Source organism: Monodelphis domestica, chromosome 4 (genome assembly GCF_027887165.1).
Source record: "Monodelphis domestica isolate mMonDom1 chromosome 4, mMonDom1.pri, whole genome shotgun sequence".
Taxonomy (NCBI): Eukaryota; Metazoa; Chordata; class Mammalia; order Didelphimorphia; family Didelphidae; genus Monodelphis; species Monodelphis domestica.
In genome coordinates this window covers 203,206,765-203,225,384 of record NC_077230.1, presented here as the reverse complement: position 1 = coordinate 203,225,384, position 18,620 = coordinate 203,206,765, and the positions used below count along the sequence as shown (strand labels likewise).

The following is an 18,620-nucleotide window of genomic DNA, read 5'->3' as shown; positions in this document are numbered from 1 at the left end:
AAATAAGGATTTTTTTAAATCTTCATTTAGAAAATGAGAGCATTGGGTCAAATGGAATCTCCCTCTAAATTCAGTAAAGAAGTTAAGAAGGGGAAGAGAAAGGTGCATTCCTCCACAATATGACCTCAACTTTTATTTTCATTTTTTTCTCTTCTCCTGGGAAATACTAAGCTTATATACAGTTGGTACACAGTTGTTTGACTTTTTTCTTTGCAGAAATAAAACATTAGGATATTTCCTCAAAAGTCTACAACTATTTAGAGTATCTAGAAAAAAAAACATGCTAATTAATTTGTCATTCAAAAAAATATATATATACATTTATATATATATTTTTAATTTTCTTTAATCTTTGAAATGATATAGCAAATAGGTATTATAAAACAGTCAATGAACCAATACACAGTTCTTCATTTAATTGGGCACATAAGTTAATTTTATAACTTTAATGTGGTTGTTGTTGGCTAGGTCGTATAGTTGAAAGAGTGCTATACTTTGGAGTCAGGAAGACCTAAGTTTAAATCTGGCCCTGTTACTCCAGACAAATCACTTAATCTCAATTTGTCTCAGTTCCCTCATTTGTAAAATGGACATTTCAATAGTATCTAACTTCCAGAGTTGTTGTAAGGATCAAAAGAGATCATAATTGTAAAGAATTTAGCACATGCCTGACACATGGTAAGCACTGTAAAATATTACTATTAATTATCATTATTATTATTACCTGACTTTGAGGCATGGGCCTCAGAAACCAGCTGTGTGATTCTAGCCAAGTCACTTAATGTCTCTTACTTTCCTTATCTATGAAATGGGGATAGCAATACTATCGACTTTTCAAGGTCATTGTGAGAATCAAATGAGTAAATCTATACAAAATGTTGCTAATTTTGAAGAATTATGTGTTATCTATAACAATTTATGGTTTATGAAGTGGTTTGCATAAAATGGCCCAAGGTCTATTTTTAGATCAGCTGAAGATCTTAGACTTTTTCTGAAGCCTCCAGACAAGAGAATTCAGAAATCAATTTGAAATTAAAGGGTTGATGGTGGTGGTGGTTGTTGTTACAGAACTTTATAGATGAAAGTCTTTATATATTTTAATGGGGCCAACAAAGTCCACAATTTGGAGAAGGGTAAAGAAATTGAACTTTGTTAACTGAAACCATGTTAGATTAAAATGTCATTTTTCAAGAATTTCTACAGTTTTCTAATTCTGTGCTGGGAAACTACAAGTAATTCAACCGTTAGCCTATGGTTTATACTTTTAGCTGAGAAATCAAGAAAAGCTGTGATTTAAAGAGGTAGGAATAAAACTGTAAATGTGGTTGTGTGAATACTTTTATTAGCCCATTTCTTGAGCTAGTTCTTGGAATCATTGCCAAATTCTTATATTTTGATCAACCTTTACATATTCTCCTGGACTTTTGAAGATTTCTGAACTGTCAAACAGAAGAGTTGCCTAGTGAACATGCTTTTTTAATCTACCATTGAGTGAGGTTTTTTTTACACATTGAGAAAATTAAATATATGCATTTTGAAACTGGACTATGCCTCCTAAAGTTCACAACTTTTACAGAAGGTTGTTAGCAGCACACTGTCACAGCTTTAGCTATATAAATAAAACAAAAACTCGCTTAAAAAAATAAGGAAAGCCATAGGTTTTGCATGTAGAGGTATTTTATTGCAAAATTCTCAGGACCAAAAAATGAAATTTTACAATAAGATTTACCCATGTACACCATCATTAAACATCTTAAAATCTGTTTGGAAAAAATCAGAGTGCATTTCAACAAATAAACTTTATCACAGAGGGGACAGAAGATCTGAGAGAAAATTGAACTAAGAAAGATATCATAGTAGCTCCAGTCTGAGTTAATGTCTCAGTAATTATTTTTCCAAATAGAGCACTGACTTATTAATATATTTTGTTTCTATTTTAATAAATTGATAGGTATTTTTGTTAATTCCATGATTTCTTAAATTATCAATATTGATCAATGGGCATATTTTTTTAAATGCCAGGGGGTAAGCTGATTTTTCTCAAGTCTTGCATTATTGAACAGCTATATGAAAAAAAAATGTTTACTAACATTTATTGCACTAACATTGTAGATGCCAAAAATTTTCTTTCTATAAAGTGAAGAGGTAAGTATCTAGTTTTGCAAATAGCAACCATTATTATTCTCAAAGGTCAGTGTAATATTGCTTTTTGACTCCTTATGTATTTAGCTTAAAATCTAAAAATTGCTGTTATTTTTGTATATAATGACTGTATAAGAATATATTTTAAGATTAGATTGCTTTTGTTTTTATTGTTCTTTCTTCTCTCTCTTTATGGACACACGGTTACCATTTAGTGCATTACTGCTGGCTCATTGTGTCAAAAGAACTTTATTTCAAAGAAAAGATACAATGAAGATATAAAAACCATGAGCAAAAGAGGCATCATATGCCCTGCCCAATTTTATTGTACAGTTACTAGTTATCCATTGCAAACACTTTGCAGAGAGTACTGTATCATTTGTTATCTAACTCAAATCACTGAGCTAGCAAAGGAAAAAATTATTTTCATGCCACACCCAATATGGGTGGTCAGAGTAACTAAACAAAGAAAATTGCTTTCTACAGTATTTATGTATCAACTCAATTTGATACATGTATTTTTCTAAGTTGCCAAAAAATGCTTTAAGACCACATATAACTAATCATGTACTTCTTACCATGGTAAAATTTCCAATGAAATCAAAAGAAGGCTATTTCTCCCTCTGAAGTCAATAAAGGATCTTTAGCATGTCCCAGATCATGGACCTCTAGGATCATTACTCCTATCTATTTTTTAGGACATAAGTTATTAAGCAGAACAATATTTTCTTTTTAACGCATTAGACATCATAATACCCAAGTGCAGTCTAAAATCAGCTTTCTTAATGGAACAAAGGCAAAGAAAGTTATTTTGCCTGTTAAGAACAGCAGAATCACTGTCACACACAATCTTATTAGATTAGGGCTATTAAATTAATAATAACTTTGAAATTACCCAAGCCCTGTTAAAGTGTTATATTGCACTTGAGAACAAAAAGTAAAAGAGTCAGTACCTAACCCCAAAGATTTCAGTACCTAGCATATTTTAGTCTTCACGTTGGCAGTCTAGAAAATCTTACCCCAAACCACTTCACCAAGTGAAAGAGTATGCTACAAAATAATGAATACTCAAGTCATAGGCTACTTCATTCTAGTATACATTTTTCAATTCTGCTTCTTTTCCATTAGAAACTGTCTTCCACATTTACAAGATTACCAAAGGTAACAGATTAACATTCTACAAAAGGTGGCATTACTGCTAATGATTGGTCACCTATGAGAATGATTGCCGAAAGAGAAAAACGGCCATGTTGTTACTCTTCTTTTAGCACTGTTTTGTACTCAGAAGATACACCAACATACAGAAACCTGTTTATGAAAACTAGCAAATGCAGTACTTACATGACCCTGCCATAAAGGCCCTCTTTTAAAGACCTGGATAATTTTTTTAAGTACTTCAGAATTCCCTCAAATAATTTTAGAAAGCTAATTTTCTAATAGTTTGTGCATTTTCTCTGAAAGTAAATGTTACTTAATCAGTATGATTAAATAGTTTCGAACCTGAGAAAGAACTGTGATTCTTTGTTTTTGTTAGGTTTTTGTTTTTTTTTTTAGAAAATGGCTCTGAATGTTTTAAATTTGTTTATGTTTCAAAATTCCTTAGAATAAACTCACCAAAAACACACTCCTAACTGCATAAAAAGAAAAGATAAAGGAAAAAGAAAAAAAGGATGAACTTGTAGAACTTTCAACAAAAGTTTCTTATTAAATGCAATTTTACATAGATATCTAATACTTGGCCTTTTAGACCACACTAATGTATTTTTGTTGCCAATTAAGATGTTCAGATTCACTATTATACTCTCTAAGAATCAATTTAAAAGTCATGGGTATAAAATTGCAAATACTCATTAACCAAATAGTAACTTTTTTGGCAATACAAATGTATACATTTTACAGGACTATTATATGGAAAGCTATACACATTCACATCATGCTTTAGAGTAAAACCCAGTATTTTCATTCTTTTTCAAATTTGTTTCAAAAAGAGATATTTATAAATTATACAATATTTTAATCAGGTTTTGCTTTTTTCCATCTTTTTATGAGTTATGATATTGCTTTAAGTTATCTTTCCTTTTTTTTTACTATCTCCAGTGTTAATGGATCATCCTGTCTTTGCTTCTGCAGTGCTAGAATGTGCTTTAATTTTAGATAAGGCCAAGAAGAGAATAGATTGTAACATGTCAAATTCAATCATTTCTCTGACTTTAAATGATGAATATAGATTTCCACATAACAGCTTCAGTAGTAGTAAATGGCATCAGTTGTGAAAATGGCTGAACTGATTGTTTAAGGGGTGTCAATAAAATGCAAAATGGCTACATGGTGACAAGGCTTCAAGATATTTATCACAAATGCTTTCTTTACAAAACAACCAGTTCATTCACAATATAAAGTATTTACTGTACATGTAAGTTGTTGGCAAACAGCACTGCTCCAAAGTACATGATTTGAAATTTTTTGCCAAATAATATGCTCATTAAAATAACATAACTTCACTAAGCAAATAATTTGTATAAGCTCACCTGTGTGTTCTTCTATCTTGTGATGATAAACCAACATTATTTCATATAAATAGAATTATTTTTAAAATGCAGAAATGCTTTGAAATTCCTTGTGAAACTTTTTCAAAAATTAAATTTAAGAAAGAGAAATATGAAATATTGCATTCTGAAGGCCAACTTTACAAATGATGTTCAACTGTTTTAATCTTAATTGCATCATTATAATTTTCTTACAGAGGACAATAGTAAAGTCAAAGTCAATTGAAATCATTATGTTCTAACCCTAAGGCATGGTGAGCATATCAAAAGCTCATTTTTGAAGATTAACCACCTCAGGGATTTAAAAATACAAATTTGAAATTACAAGTTCCCTGCATTTGCAGCTATCATTAGAATTCCTGGAAAAGTAGCCTTATTCATGTTTTATATGAGAATTTTTAAAAGTTGCCTTCATAAATTATTATAGGTTAGGAAAAACTGAAGGTTGGTTTACAACTAATCTTTCACAACCCAGAGAAAACACTTTATTAGCATTAGTAAGCTATTATTCTAAAAATAAATCCACTGGCGAACAGGACTAGGGTGTGGAGATGTTGATTCTGTTTTTAACAAAGAAACATTTCTGCTTAGAAGGAAAGAGCAAATGTAGCCAAAGTGAACCCATTTTCATTTATCTTGCTACTTTTTCTGTACTTCAATTTAAAAACATGAAGAAAAATATAATATTAAGACCAACATTCTTATATTATAAAACTGTTACAGTGAAGTAAATCAATAACAGTAAACAGCTACATCAATAATGAAGACCTTTTCATTAATATTTTTACTTATAATAACTTGTGATCACTTCCTAAAAGTTGATTAAAATTAAATACCACAATATTTGATTGATGAAGAATACATCCACATTATTTAGCTAAAATGGGAATAAATGTAATTTAGAATTAATAAAGTCCCTATATGGCTTTCAGGATGCTGATTTTAATGTAATTATTAAAATTCAACTATTGTACAAAAGTTTACAGTTAGACATCTAATGTTTTACACGAATATAGATTTACTAAAGTGTCCTTGAAACAAAAGCTAATTTTTTAAAAATAGAATGCAATAAAAAAAAAGGCTCAAACACTTTTAGTGATTCCAACTGCTGTGTTTGTATCTAGTTCATTTATAGTCTTTAGAAAGATGACTGAAAGGGTTCACATAGATAGTTAACATACTAAAATGAATTCAAATAATCTTGGAAACCAAAGTTCACTAAGTTGTGTCTGTATATGTCCATTAGTAGCTTGAAAATCACCTGTAGTGTAATGCTTATTAACAGCATGAATCTTTACAGAAGAATTGGACGCCAAGGCCCAAATGAAGTCTTGTCTTAAAGGAAGAAAACACAGAAACAGTAACTACAAAAGCTGCTGGTTTTTGAGATTTTCATTAAATCCACATGGAAACTCAAGAATATCAATCTGGTGGGTGTTATTAAATAGGGCACAGTCTCTTGAAATCTGATTATCAAAATCACCAAATAATACTTATGATTCCTGCACATTTCAGTGCATGTGTACTACTAGTGGGATTAGGAACATGCTTTATACAAGAGATGGTTGACACATATTGCTCTCATTTTGTTGTTTAAGTCTATTCATCAATGCCAAAGGGTGTGATCAGCAGTGCTGCCATGGAGTGTTTTTTTCCTGATGAGAGAAACTGAAATCCACAAAGAAGTTGGCAATTCTAAAGTGTTATGCTGTATAAATTAAAAGTTGTTAAGCGTCTGAGGTTCCTTCACCATTTTCATGAGGTTGAAGCTGTTCTCTTTCCTGTTCTTCTTGAGGTGGTCTGACCCGTTTAAAGAACCCCATCTACAGTTAAAGGAGAATTAAGGAAACTATCAAGAACAAGAAAAAATCACTAAAATTTTTGAAAAAACAGACATATAATTTTAAAAGAGTACTCTCTTCATTAAAGGCTTATTCCCTTCATCTCTTGGATGAAACCCTTGGATTTCCTGGCTTTGAGCCCCAAATAAAATCCTACCTTTTAGAAAATGCTTCTGGAAGAATTTTATGATCTCCCTCAATTCTAGCATCTTTCCTCTGTTGATTATATCTGATTTCTTCTCATAACCATTAGATTATGAGTTTGTTTTTTTTTAAACACAGACTACTTTTTCTGGGGGGGGAGGAGGGGGTGGTATATCCAGCACTTAGTACTAAGTGTTTGGTAGATAGATAGTAGGCATTTAGAATTGCTTGTCAACTGACTTAGATGACTTTCAATTCACTATATTCATTTGCTCCTCCCATCTCTGCCCTTTCTTACAATATTACTTACCCTATACATTACAAAGACCAAAACAGCCAATAACAATAATCCAGCAAGAACAGCTAATATGATCACCCACAAAGGCACTGGCATTGTTGAGGGCTGAATACCCCAGGTAATATTCGTGGTAACCTATTGGAGAAAAAAATTCAATCAATACTAGAAAAGAATGGAATAAAATGGCTTCAGACTTTTTTTTAGTAATTGAAGTGTGTTGTGATAGAAAGATCTCTGGGCATGGAATCAAGAGGCAAGAAGTTGAGATCAAAATAGGTATTTTCTTGGTTTGAGACAATGGCTAAGCTATTTAATCTCACTGAATTCATTTCCTCACTTATAAAGAAGATATTATAATACTCATATTACCTACTTAACAGGTTTGAGGTGAGAAAGATATTTGTTTTTTGGTTTTTTTAAACCCTTACCTTCCATCTTGGAGTCAATACTGTGTATTGGTTCCAAGGTAGAAGAGTGGTAAGGGCTAGGCAATGGGGGTCAAGTGACTTGCCCAGGATCACACAGCTGGGAAGTGTCTGAGGCCAGATTTGAACCCAGAACCTCCCATCTCCAGGCCTGGCTCTCAATTCACTGAGCTACCCAGCTTCCCCTAGAAAGATGCTTTTTAAGTATGAAAGTGAATTGTTAACATTATTAATAGATGTAATGTGATTTCCCCCTCCTGGATCAGAGACTAGTAGACTTGAAAAGAAGTGAACTAGACCTAGTAAATTGATACCAAATAGCAGTTTCACTATAAAATCACATACATCCCCATAATCCCAAATATTAGATTTTGATCCTTCTGGAAAGAGGTCCCAGGCACTTATAAAAACAGGTTTCATATTGTTATACTGCTCTATATCAGTATGATTGGAAACAAAATGTCAAGGAATTTGCAACATAATTGCCTGCTACTACTGGAGCAGCTGACTTTTAGTCCACACAATAATTTTATTCACAAAACTATAAGCCACTATAAAAGATATTACTCTGAAGTAGAAAAGGATCATCAAGTGTGAAGGTTTACTATTTGGAAGCAGGAAAGAATAACAGAAACTGGCCTCAGAAACCCATCAAAACACTTATATATGTTATATGAAATAGTCAAAGGCAATTTCTTATTTTAAAAAGTTCTTCTGTCATTCAGATTGCATATGTTGATATCTAGGTCACCAAATAACTTACTAATGTAGAGTTGTGAATATCATCAATAGGGAGGTTCTTGTAGGGAAATTCTATGACATTGAATGAAGCTGAGGACTTCAGTGAGTATGAATGATTCTGATTTTCCTTCTGTGGGGAATATAATATTAAGATAATAAATAGTGTCAGACAAGTTCTGTTTAAAAAAACTTTGTAGGACCAGTATGAAGACATTCTCTTTACTCACATTCATGAATGTCTCGGTCCACAGCAGAGACTTTACATACAGGATTACACTCTTTCCCCTATCAAGGCGACCAACCTGGCAGACAATCTTTAAGCATTCAGCAATTCCGCATCCCTGCCAAGAATACAGTTGTTTAACTTTCAAGGAAATGTCACTTGATCATCATAAAAAACCAAACCCTTAAAATTCTGAAAATTCTGAATTCACAAGCCATTCTTTTGACATGTATGAAAATGAACCAGAAAAGAATTCCTGTGTGTATATATATGCTTGTTCACATGTGAGTGATAGTGAGACATTTAAAATAGGTGGACTACTGAAAGGAAGACTGAAAATTTTTTGCTATGGAGATTTCTCCAATGATAAAATTTATTGAGACAAAACAAAAACAAAAAGCACTTCTATACCAATAGGTTATTCCCACTGAAATATCCTGCAAATAGATAGGTTATATCTCGAGATTCTTCAGAAAGGTATTCAACAATATCTCCTGAAATACTTGTGGACAAGATAGAGAAATGGGTGGTGGCCCATACTACAATGAATTGGATTCGGATCCTCCTCTATCCACACACCATGTTTCATATAATTCCTTTTATGTATTGTCTTTACCCTTTAGAATGAAAGCTCCTTGAGGTCAGAGACTATCTTTGGTTTTGCTTTTATGTGTATTGTCAGGACTTAGCACAGTGTCTGGCACATATCAACTGAAAACTTTTTATTAACTTGTTGACTTGACCTTATTAACAACTCTTCCTAAAAAGTATTTTTCATTGATTTTAAGAAGAGATATAAACCTGGGGGGAAGTGTTTGCCAGAATATTGGAACCTTCTGTACATGGACCAATTTTACTCACATTTTTATCAGTGGCTTAGATCAAAATCTTGTCATCATTATTCAAATATATGGTTGATATAAAGGATGGAGGAATAATGACTATATCGAGGGACAAAAATAAAGATTCAAAAAGACTTTGACAGGTTCAAATGAAAGGATGAAAAAATATAATGAAATTTAATAACTTAATGATGTAAAAGTTTTATGTAGACTTAAAAATTATATGAGTAAAGTATGGAGAAGTGATTTAACATAAATTCACATAACATTGTAAGGGTTCTTTTTAACAACAAGCTGAAATATGCTTCAATATTGTGGCATGTAAGCTAAAAAAAGTAAGTTCAATTTTCATCTGTATTAATAGATTTTAAAAATTTATATCAAGGGAGGCATATCTTATATTCTGTAATGGACAATTTATTATGTCCAATTCTAGTTGCCACATCTGAAGAAGTGCATTGCCAAACAAGTAGAGTGCAAAGTGAAGATGAATGGCTAAATGAATTAAGAGTACTTAGAATGGAGAAGAGAAGGCTTACAGGGGACATTATATTTGAGACGTTATATATAATAGGGCTGGACTTTTTCTTCTTTGATCTAGAAGACAGATTTCCTTCACAGCATAAAGAAGAACTTTAAAAAAAAAAAAGAACCCTTACCTTCTGTCTTGGAATCAATACTATGTATTGGTTTCAAGGCAGAAGAGTGGTAAGGGCTAGGCAATGGGGGTTAAATGACTTACCCAGGGTCACACAGCTAGAAAAGTGTCTGAGGCTAGATTTGAACCCAGGACCTCCCATCTCTAGACCTGGCTCACTATCCACTGAGCTACCCAGTTGCCCCCAAGAAGAACTTTTTAACAAAAAGAGTCATCTAGAAATTAAACGGAATTGATTTGAAAAACAGTGTCTGTCCATCACTGGAAGTATTCAAACTGGTTGGTTGGCCTTTTTATTCAGTTGTAGAATTTTTTTGTCACATGGGAGGCCCACAGACATACCTTTGGGAAGTAGCACAGTACAGTGGAAAGCACATTAAACTTGGAATCACAGAACCTGATACAAACTTGGGCATGCCATTTATTAAAATGAGGGGGTATACTAGATGACATTTTGGGTCCCTTCTAGATCTACTTATGATCATATGATCTGATGAATTTTGCCAGCTTTACAGATAAACCACATAGAAGATGTCATAGTATTGCTGTGGACTGACTTGAAACAAGTTAAAGTGGAATCATAAGATCATAAATTTAGGACTGACAGGAGCTTACAAGCCAGAGTCTCTATCTAACTTCCTCATTTTTTACAAAATGAGGAAACTGAGATCCAAAGAGATTTAATGTCTTGCCATGAGTCATATAGCTAGTAAGTATCTAAGGCAAGATTCAAATATGTCTTTCTGGCCCCAGGTCTAACAGCATATCCAATGTGCCATTTTAGAATAAGGTTGGCCTAAGATAAGATTTTTAGATTTACATTTCAATTTTTTCAATGCTATCTGTAAACAACTCAAATTGAAAAAAGAAATGAGTAAAGTAGTAGATTGTCTTGATGATAACACTTTTGCTAGCCTCTCCCTTCTCCATGAACCATATGGTCCATGGGGTCATGAAGAGTTAGACTGAACGACTAAAAGAAAACCCACTCTATTGAGCATATAAATAAGACACTGTGACAAATGCTTGAGCCATCTAGGCTATAACTCTCATCAGCTGGCTATTATCTCCCCTCCCTGTTAATTAGTGCAAAACTGACTTGACTGACATTACCTCCCTCAGTCTTTGATTGGAGGGCTGGATGTGAGGAATACCAATCACCTCCTAATTCCTCTGTCTGGTTTCAACTTCATGGAACAAGATGTGCTAGAAACCCCCTAGTCTACCCCCTCCCTGCTTTCCTGACTCCTTATGTGTGTTGTCTCCTTCCCCCAACCCCCACCACTATCACCACCCTTAGACTATAAGCTCCTTAAGGGCAGGGACTTGTCTTTTTATTAACTGTATCCCTCAGCACAGTGTATGGCATGTGGTAGGTGCTTAATAAATGTTTATTGCATTGGGAATTACAACATGATTTGACAAGGAGTATCTTGGTCAGTTAGATTTATTCCAATCCAATAAATATGTATCAAGTACCTATTATATATTTAATACTGCAAATATTGGAATTGGACCTGTGGCTATTTTGGTATCACAAATTCCTAAGAGAGGAAATGCCTTCTACCTGTGCCTTTTCTGGTCAATACCTTTTCTATAATTAACAGACTTAGTGAACTGTCTTAAGAAGTTAAGCATCGAACAAAGAGCCTTACAGTTATTGTGTGTCAGAGGTAAGATTTGAATTCGTCTTTCTGGCTTTGAGTCCTGCCCTGTCCCAGTCACTCTCCCCTAGTGATTTTCACGTTTGTCATAATAATAGGTACAAAAGTAAAGGGCAAAGTCTCTAACATCAATCAAGGAGCTCATGATTAATTTAGAAAGGCAACAAAAATTGTTAAATGTAGACTCTCAAAATGTAAAGAGAACATCAGAAGAAAATAGTTATTTGTCCATGTAAGTGGCTTATATAAGAATATGTAGGGATCAAAATCACAGTTATCTATAAAGATGAGAAGTTCGACATTAGTACAGAATCTATATACAATAGACAATTGGGTGGAAAGGGGACAGGTATCATTTTGTGTCTAGATTTTTTCAATAAAAATGTAGTTTATATTTGAATACCAGGGAGACTACTGAGACAGAAAAAAAAATGTGAAAATAGTCATAGTGACATTAATAGGGAAGACAAGAGTTGTGAAGGGAACCCCCTCCCAAGATCCCACATTGGGATCCTACCTACATCCCTGCACTGCTAGAGCTATATCACACTGAATGTGGGTCACAGGATGGTGACTGAGGCACTTGATCTGGAAGTGATTGGGAAATTAATCTGGGTGTAAAGGGGAGAAATAAAGGAGGGGGATACAGGAAGTGGGCTCTCTTTATTCTCTTGGGCATGAGGCCAAAAGAAGGTGGCTAAGGGGTTCATTGGGAGACCACCCACATTGCAGGATAAAAATTAGGCTTTTCTCTCTCTGTCTGCTTTCTTCTATCTAAGTAAATATTAATAAACTTTATGGAAATTAAGGACCAGAGTTTAATTTAGTTCTTACAGAGTTATAGTGGGGATGATTCTGGGATATGTCAGTACCATATTCATCTTAAAGTTTATTTGATGAATGTATATAAGATGTTGAATAGGGTCAGCTGTACAATCATTTAATCATGTCTGACTCTTCATGATCCCATGGACCATACTGTTCAAGGGATTTTCTTGGCAAAGATATTTTGCAGTGGTTTGCCATTTCCTTTTCCAGTGGATTAATTCAAACAAATATTAGTGGCTCTCCTTGGGTTATATGGCTGATAAGTGCCTGAAGTCAGATATGAACTTGGGTCTTCTTGACTCCATACCTAGCACTCTCCATTGAGCCAACTAGCTGCCTTCTAAGAATTGAGCAAGAAAGACCTGAGCAAAATTGCATAGCCGGCCAAATTTGTTTTCAAATTTCACCTTCTTTTTTGTCTTCTATCCTGTTGTGCCTGTCCCCATCTCCTAGTACCTTCCTGCTCTTGACTGACTTTTTAAAACAAATTTCCCACTGAAATGTCATTCCAGTCTCAAAAAATAGATGGTGGTCAAGAGGGTGACTAAGAAAAACTGTAAAAAAGCAATAGAAATATTGAATATATATTCCTGTAATATGAAAATGTTACTTCCTCAGAGTAAGTTCAAAATTAACTCACTTGAATGGATAATGCCAGGAAAGTATTCAAAAGTACTTACCAAAGTGTGTACATCCCCTTCACTGGGAGGCAAATTCCGTTTACTGACATGATGATTCCGGTCACCTTGCCCTAAGATTGTTTCATTTTTTTCATCTATCTTAGGGCTTGAAATCTAGGATTGCATTAGTAATTGTGATGAGAAATTATAATAATTGACGATATTTTATATTCCATTTAAATGCTGACACAGTAAATAGTAGTCTTGGCAAGAGAGAAGCTCCCTGGGTTTTGGTTTATTCATCTCTATATTGAGGGAGTTTCTTTAGATGACATCTAAGGGCCCTTCAGGTCTCAATAAATTAATGATCCTATAAACCTATAAAGAATCTCAGAAAGGATTAAAATTGATGGAAAAAGTAGTATCATGTCATATTGTGATTGAAAATTCACTGCTGGATACATGACAAATTTTAGGAAAGAAAATAAAGAATAGAGGATGCACTATACCTAGAAGGATAGAGTATAAAGATTCTTCCAGGAGTGGATGCACATGTCTGAAATCTTTGCTACCAAAAAGCTGAGAGCAATATAGCATTTGAACTAAAGAGTGCTAAGTTGCAGTGAGGTTAAAGCTTACCATAAAAAGACTGGCACTGATGTGGTAAGCCTTTGGTAACAGGTCCACCAAACTACTTGAAGAGGGCCAAACTACTTCGTTCAGAAATTAAGTAATTCAAAGATCCCAGGCTATTGATCACAGGGCTGTGAGTGACTGCTACACTTTAAGTCTAGATGTGACTGAGAAACCTAGTCTCTAATGATGATGATGATGATGATGATGATGATGATAACATGAATGTAAGAGGGAAATGGATCATTCATTGGATCTTATTGTTATCACTAAATATATATATAATTCTAGAATATACAATAATGCCTGCAACCTATACAGTGCAAATAAGATTACATTTGGACTCACCTTCAGAACACTTTTCTTCTTTTCCCCCCTCACTCTGCTTTTTAGGATGCCCTATAACAACTTGTCAATGGATTTATTCAAAAGCAAATTCTTCTAAATCACTAAGTCAGCATTGCCAGAACTTCATTTCTAACTCTCCTCCAAAAGACACAACATTCCTGACATCATGCAGAGGCCCTGGATAAAACCTAGCATATGTGGTAGGAGAGAAGCCACAGACTGAGTCCCAACAAATACTTCTGAGGCACTCTAGACATTCTGTAAAAAGTATGGCTCCCTAGGGCTTCTTAAAAGTCCAAATTTACTCAGTTTGTGAGAACAAACAACCCAACCCAACCCAAAATGCATCAAAGGCAAATAAAACTATTTCTACTGAGTTAGGAAGTAAATTAAAATATATCATTTTATATACATTTTTCTATGTAGTTAAAAAGTATATAGAAAAATTAACAATCAAGAAATGTGTTTGAATAATGTTACCTTAATTTTCAAAGGGTTAATCTCCATATCTGAAGTACAGTTCATTGGTCCATCAACTTCATAATGAAGGATATACAGCAAAGTGTTGTTCTTATATTTGTAAGGCCATTGGAGATTCAGCATTGCCTTGCTAAATGAACTTGGACCATTGTTTCTCAGCTAGTAAAGAAAAGAACATTTAAGTATTACTGCCAAAGATCTCTCTTCCCATCCACTTTAGGATTAGTATCTCAATGAATAATTTGAACGCTACTAATAAGAATAAAAATAGAATTTTCTTGATGACTAAAATTAGAGTATTAAGATAATTATAAAAAGATGCCTAACTACATTTTAAAATTCAATATTTTGTTTGTGGAAACTTTTAGAGGTTTTTTTGTTTTTGTTGTTGGGGAGGGGAAGCTTATATCTGGAATTTTTTTTAATTATTTTTCTTTTTTCTTAAATATTTTTACATGTTTCCATGATTCATTTATTTTCCTTCCTCTCTTCCTTCCCCCTCCAAGAGCCAACATTCAATTCCACTGAGATATACAAATGTTATCACTTGATACCTATTTCTATATTATTCATTTTGCAATAGAGCAATATTTGAAAATAAAAACCCCAAATCATATACCCATATAAAAAAGTGATAAATGACATTTTTTCTTCTATGTTTCTACTCCCACACTTTTTTTTCTCTCGATGTGGATAGCATTCTTTCTCATGAGTCCCTTAGGATTGTCCTGGATCATTGCTACTAGTATTAAAGTCCATTACATTGAATCATTCTACAATGTTTCACTTTCTAGGTAGAATGTTCTCTTGGTTCTGCTCATTTCACTCTGCATCTGTTAATGCAGGTTCTTGTAATCCAGTTCATGTAGAAATCCTCCAGTTCATTATTCTTATAGCACAATAATATTCCATCAACATCATATGCCACAATTTGTTAAGCAATCCTCCAATTAAGAGACAATTCCCCATTTTCTAATTTTTTGCCACCACAAAGAGTGCAACTATGAATATTTTTGTACAACCTTTTTTGTTATCTCTTTAAGGTATAAACCTATTAGTGGTGTTGTTGGATCAAAGGGCATTCTATTGCATTCTATTAACACCCTGTGGACATAATTCCAAATTGTTTTTCAGAATGGTTGGATCAATTCACAACTCCACTAGCAATGCATTAGTGTCTCAATTTTGCCACATTCCCTCCAACATTTATTATTTACCTATACTATTATATTGGCCACTCTGCTCTGTGTAAGGTGGTACCTCGGAGTTGTTTTGATTTGCATTTTTCTAATCAAGAGGGATTTAAAACACTTTTTTCATATGACTATTAATAGTTTTGATTTCTTCAGCTGAAAACTGTCTATTCATGTCCCTTGGCCATATGTCAATTGGGGAATGGCTTGATTTGCTGTATAATTGACTTAGTTCTTTATAAATTTCAGAAATTAGACTTTTGACAGATTTTTTTGTTATAGACATTTTCCCCCAGTTTGTTGCTTCCCATCTAATTTTGGTTGCATTGGTTTTGTTTGTACAAAACCTTTTTAATTTAATATAATTGAAAGTATTCATTTTACATTTTGTAATTTTCTCTATCTCTTGCTTGGGCTTTAATTCTTTCCTTTCCCATAGATATGACAGGTATACTATTCTATGTTCACCTAATTAACTTATACTTTCCCACTTTATATTTAAGTCATTTACCCATTTTGAATTTATCTCAGTATAGGGTGTGAGATGTTGATCTAAACCTAATTTTTCCCATATTGTTTTTCAATTTTTTCAGCAGTTTTTGTCAAATAGTGGGTTCTTGTCCCAAAAGTTGGGATCTTTGGGTTTGTTGAACACTAGCTTGCTGAGATAATTTATCCCAAGTCTATTTCATTAATCCACCCTTCTGTCTCTTAGGCAGTGTAATACTGTTTTGATGATCACTGCCTTATAGTACAATTTAAGATCTGGTACTGCTAGGCCTCCATCCTTCACATTTTTTTTCATTAGTTCCCCTGATATTCTTGATATTTTGTTCTTCCAGATGAAATTTTCGATAATTTTTTCTAATTCTATAAAAAATGGTTTTTTGGTAGTTTGATAGATATGGCACTGAATAAATAAATCAATTTAGGTAGGATTGTTATCTTTATTATATTACCTCATCCTACCCATAAGCCATTAATGTTTTTCCAACTGTTTACATCTAGTTTTATTTGTGTTAAAAGTGTTTTGTAGTTGTGTTCATTTAATTCCTGAGTGTCTTGGCAAATAGATTCCCCAATTTTTAATATTATCTAGAGTGATTTTAAATGGGGTTTGTCTTTCTAACTCTTGATGCTGAGTTTTCTTGGAAATATATAGAAATGCTGATGACTTATGTGAGTTTATTTTGTACCCTGAAACTTTGCTAAAGTTGTTAATTATTTCCACTAGCTTTTTACTTGATTTTCTTGGATTCTCTAAGTATACCATCATATCATCTGCAAAGTGATCATTTTGCTTCCTTACTGTCTACTTTGATCCCTTACATTTCTTTTTCTTCTCTAATTGCTCTGGTTAACATTTCTAGTACAATATTAAATAGTAGTGGTGATAATAGGCATCCCTGCTTCACTCCTGGTCTTACTGGGAAGGTTCCTAATTTATCTCTTTTGGATCTGGAATTTCATTGATATAAGGATCACTTATAGTAATGTACCACATTAAGACAGATGAACAACTGTTATGTGCTGATCTTAGAGCATCAGTGACACTTGCCCAGATCAAAGAACTAGTATGTGTCAGAAGTGAGAATGAAACCCAGTTTTCCTGATTCCAAAAGTAACTTTACATTATACCATGATACTTGTATCTGATTGGGATAAAACTAGTTGCTTTAAAATAATATATTTGATGTAACAGACTTTTCTTTTCTACAAGCAGCAATGCAACGATCCAGGATCATTCAGAGGAATTTATGAGAAAGAATGCTATCCATGTCCAGAGAAAGTACTGTGGGAGCAGAAACGCAGAAGAAAAATATGATCCATCATGTGATTCGATGGGGATATGATTAGGGTTTTGATGTTAAAAGATCACTGTACTGCAAATATGAATAACATGGAAATAGGCTTTGAACAATGATACATGTATAATTCAGTGGAATTGCTTGTCAGCTCCAGGAAAGGGTAGGGAAGAGGGGTGGGAAAAATCAAGAATCATGTAATCATGGGAAAATATTCTAAATAAATATTTTTAAATGACAAAAAATAAAATTATATAATTGAAAAGTCATTTTTAAACATATATAAGATCTTCAACTAATAGAAAATGAGATGACCAGTAAGAAACAAATTCTAAGGAATCTGTGATGATTAAGTTTTCAAGTAAAGATGACAAATACATGGAACTGAAATATTAGGTGTTTTTTTTCCCCCTTTCCCTTATGGCTAATAGTAATATTAATGAATTCATATGTTAATAACTAATATTAATGAAATTTTAAGGTGCACATAAAACTGCAAACCTCATAAATGTGCTGTACTACAGGCCCAACATCCTCTTCAGTCTGTGGATTCTCTTTATACTCCCAGTTTGGAATAGGAAGGAAGACATGATCAGGGCTGGAGACCCTAAACAATGACAAAGAAAACTCAAACTTACTATGATTATGGGAATTAAACCATCAGTTTCTTTATAAAACTATCCTAACAATTTCAAAAGAATAATGAGAACTTTCCCAGTTCTTTCCTCCTCCACTTCCATTGGTTGTACTTTTGCTCTGAGATTACTCTCTTTTTTCTATATAGTTATTTGCACATTATCTCTTTCATTAGACTGTGAATTCCCTGAGGGCAAGGTCTGGTTTATGCTTTTATTTATATACTCAGAACTTAGCATGGTGCTTCATAGCAGTGGTTAATAAATGCTTATTGGTAGATGGACATATAAATGGAAAAATGGAAAACTAATTACCTTTGACTAATCCTCTAATTTGCAATATGAACTGAAAAATAATTTTAATAGAATAAACACATTCATGGTATAACAGCTGCTCTCATGCCACTCCCTTCCACTTTCCAAAATAGTGACTTTATAGACTTTTAGCATTGAACTAATTCTAAAATTAATATATGCCCTGTTCTTTCTAAAAGACTAGAATGTCAGTAAAGGTGCCATTAGAATAATACATGATGGAAAACAGGATTTAACAT

At 33.3% G+C, this 18,620-nt stretch overlaps 1 protein-coding gene across 2 annotated transcripts in view; it reads right to left on the bottom strand.

The window, feature by feature from the left end:
• Positions 1-1,659: 1,659 nt before the first annotated feature.
• The window catches only part of ITGAV (integrin subunit alpha V), a 131,262-nt gene continuing 114,301 nt past the window's right edge, over positions 1,660-18,620 (bottom strand). For both annotated transcript variants that reach the window (XM_007494484.3, XM_056794105.1), the window contains exons 24-30: positions 17,933-18,038; positions 14,434-14,592; positions 13,033-13,146; positions 8,365-8,478; positions 8,160-8,267; positions 6,984-7,106; positions 1,660-6,511 (exon numbers count right to left, since the gene is read on the bottom strand). In XM_007494484.3, coding sequence (XP_007494546.1) covers positions 6,416-6,511; positions 6,984-7,106; positions 8,160-8,267; positions 8,365-8,478; positions 13,033-13,146; positions 14,434-14,592; positions 17,933-18,038 — 820 coding nt within the window. In that variant the 3' untranslated portion in view covers positions 1,660-6,415. The remainder of the gene's footprint in view (positions 6,512-6,983; positions 7,107-8,159; positions 8,268-8,364; positions 8,479-13,032; positions 13,147-14,433; positions 14,593-17,932; positions 18,039-18,620) is intronic.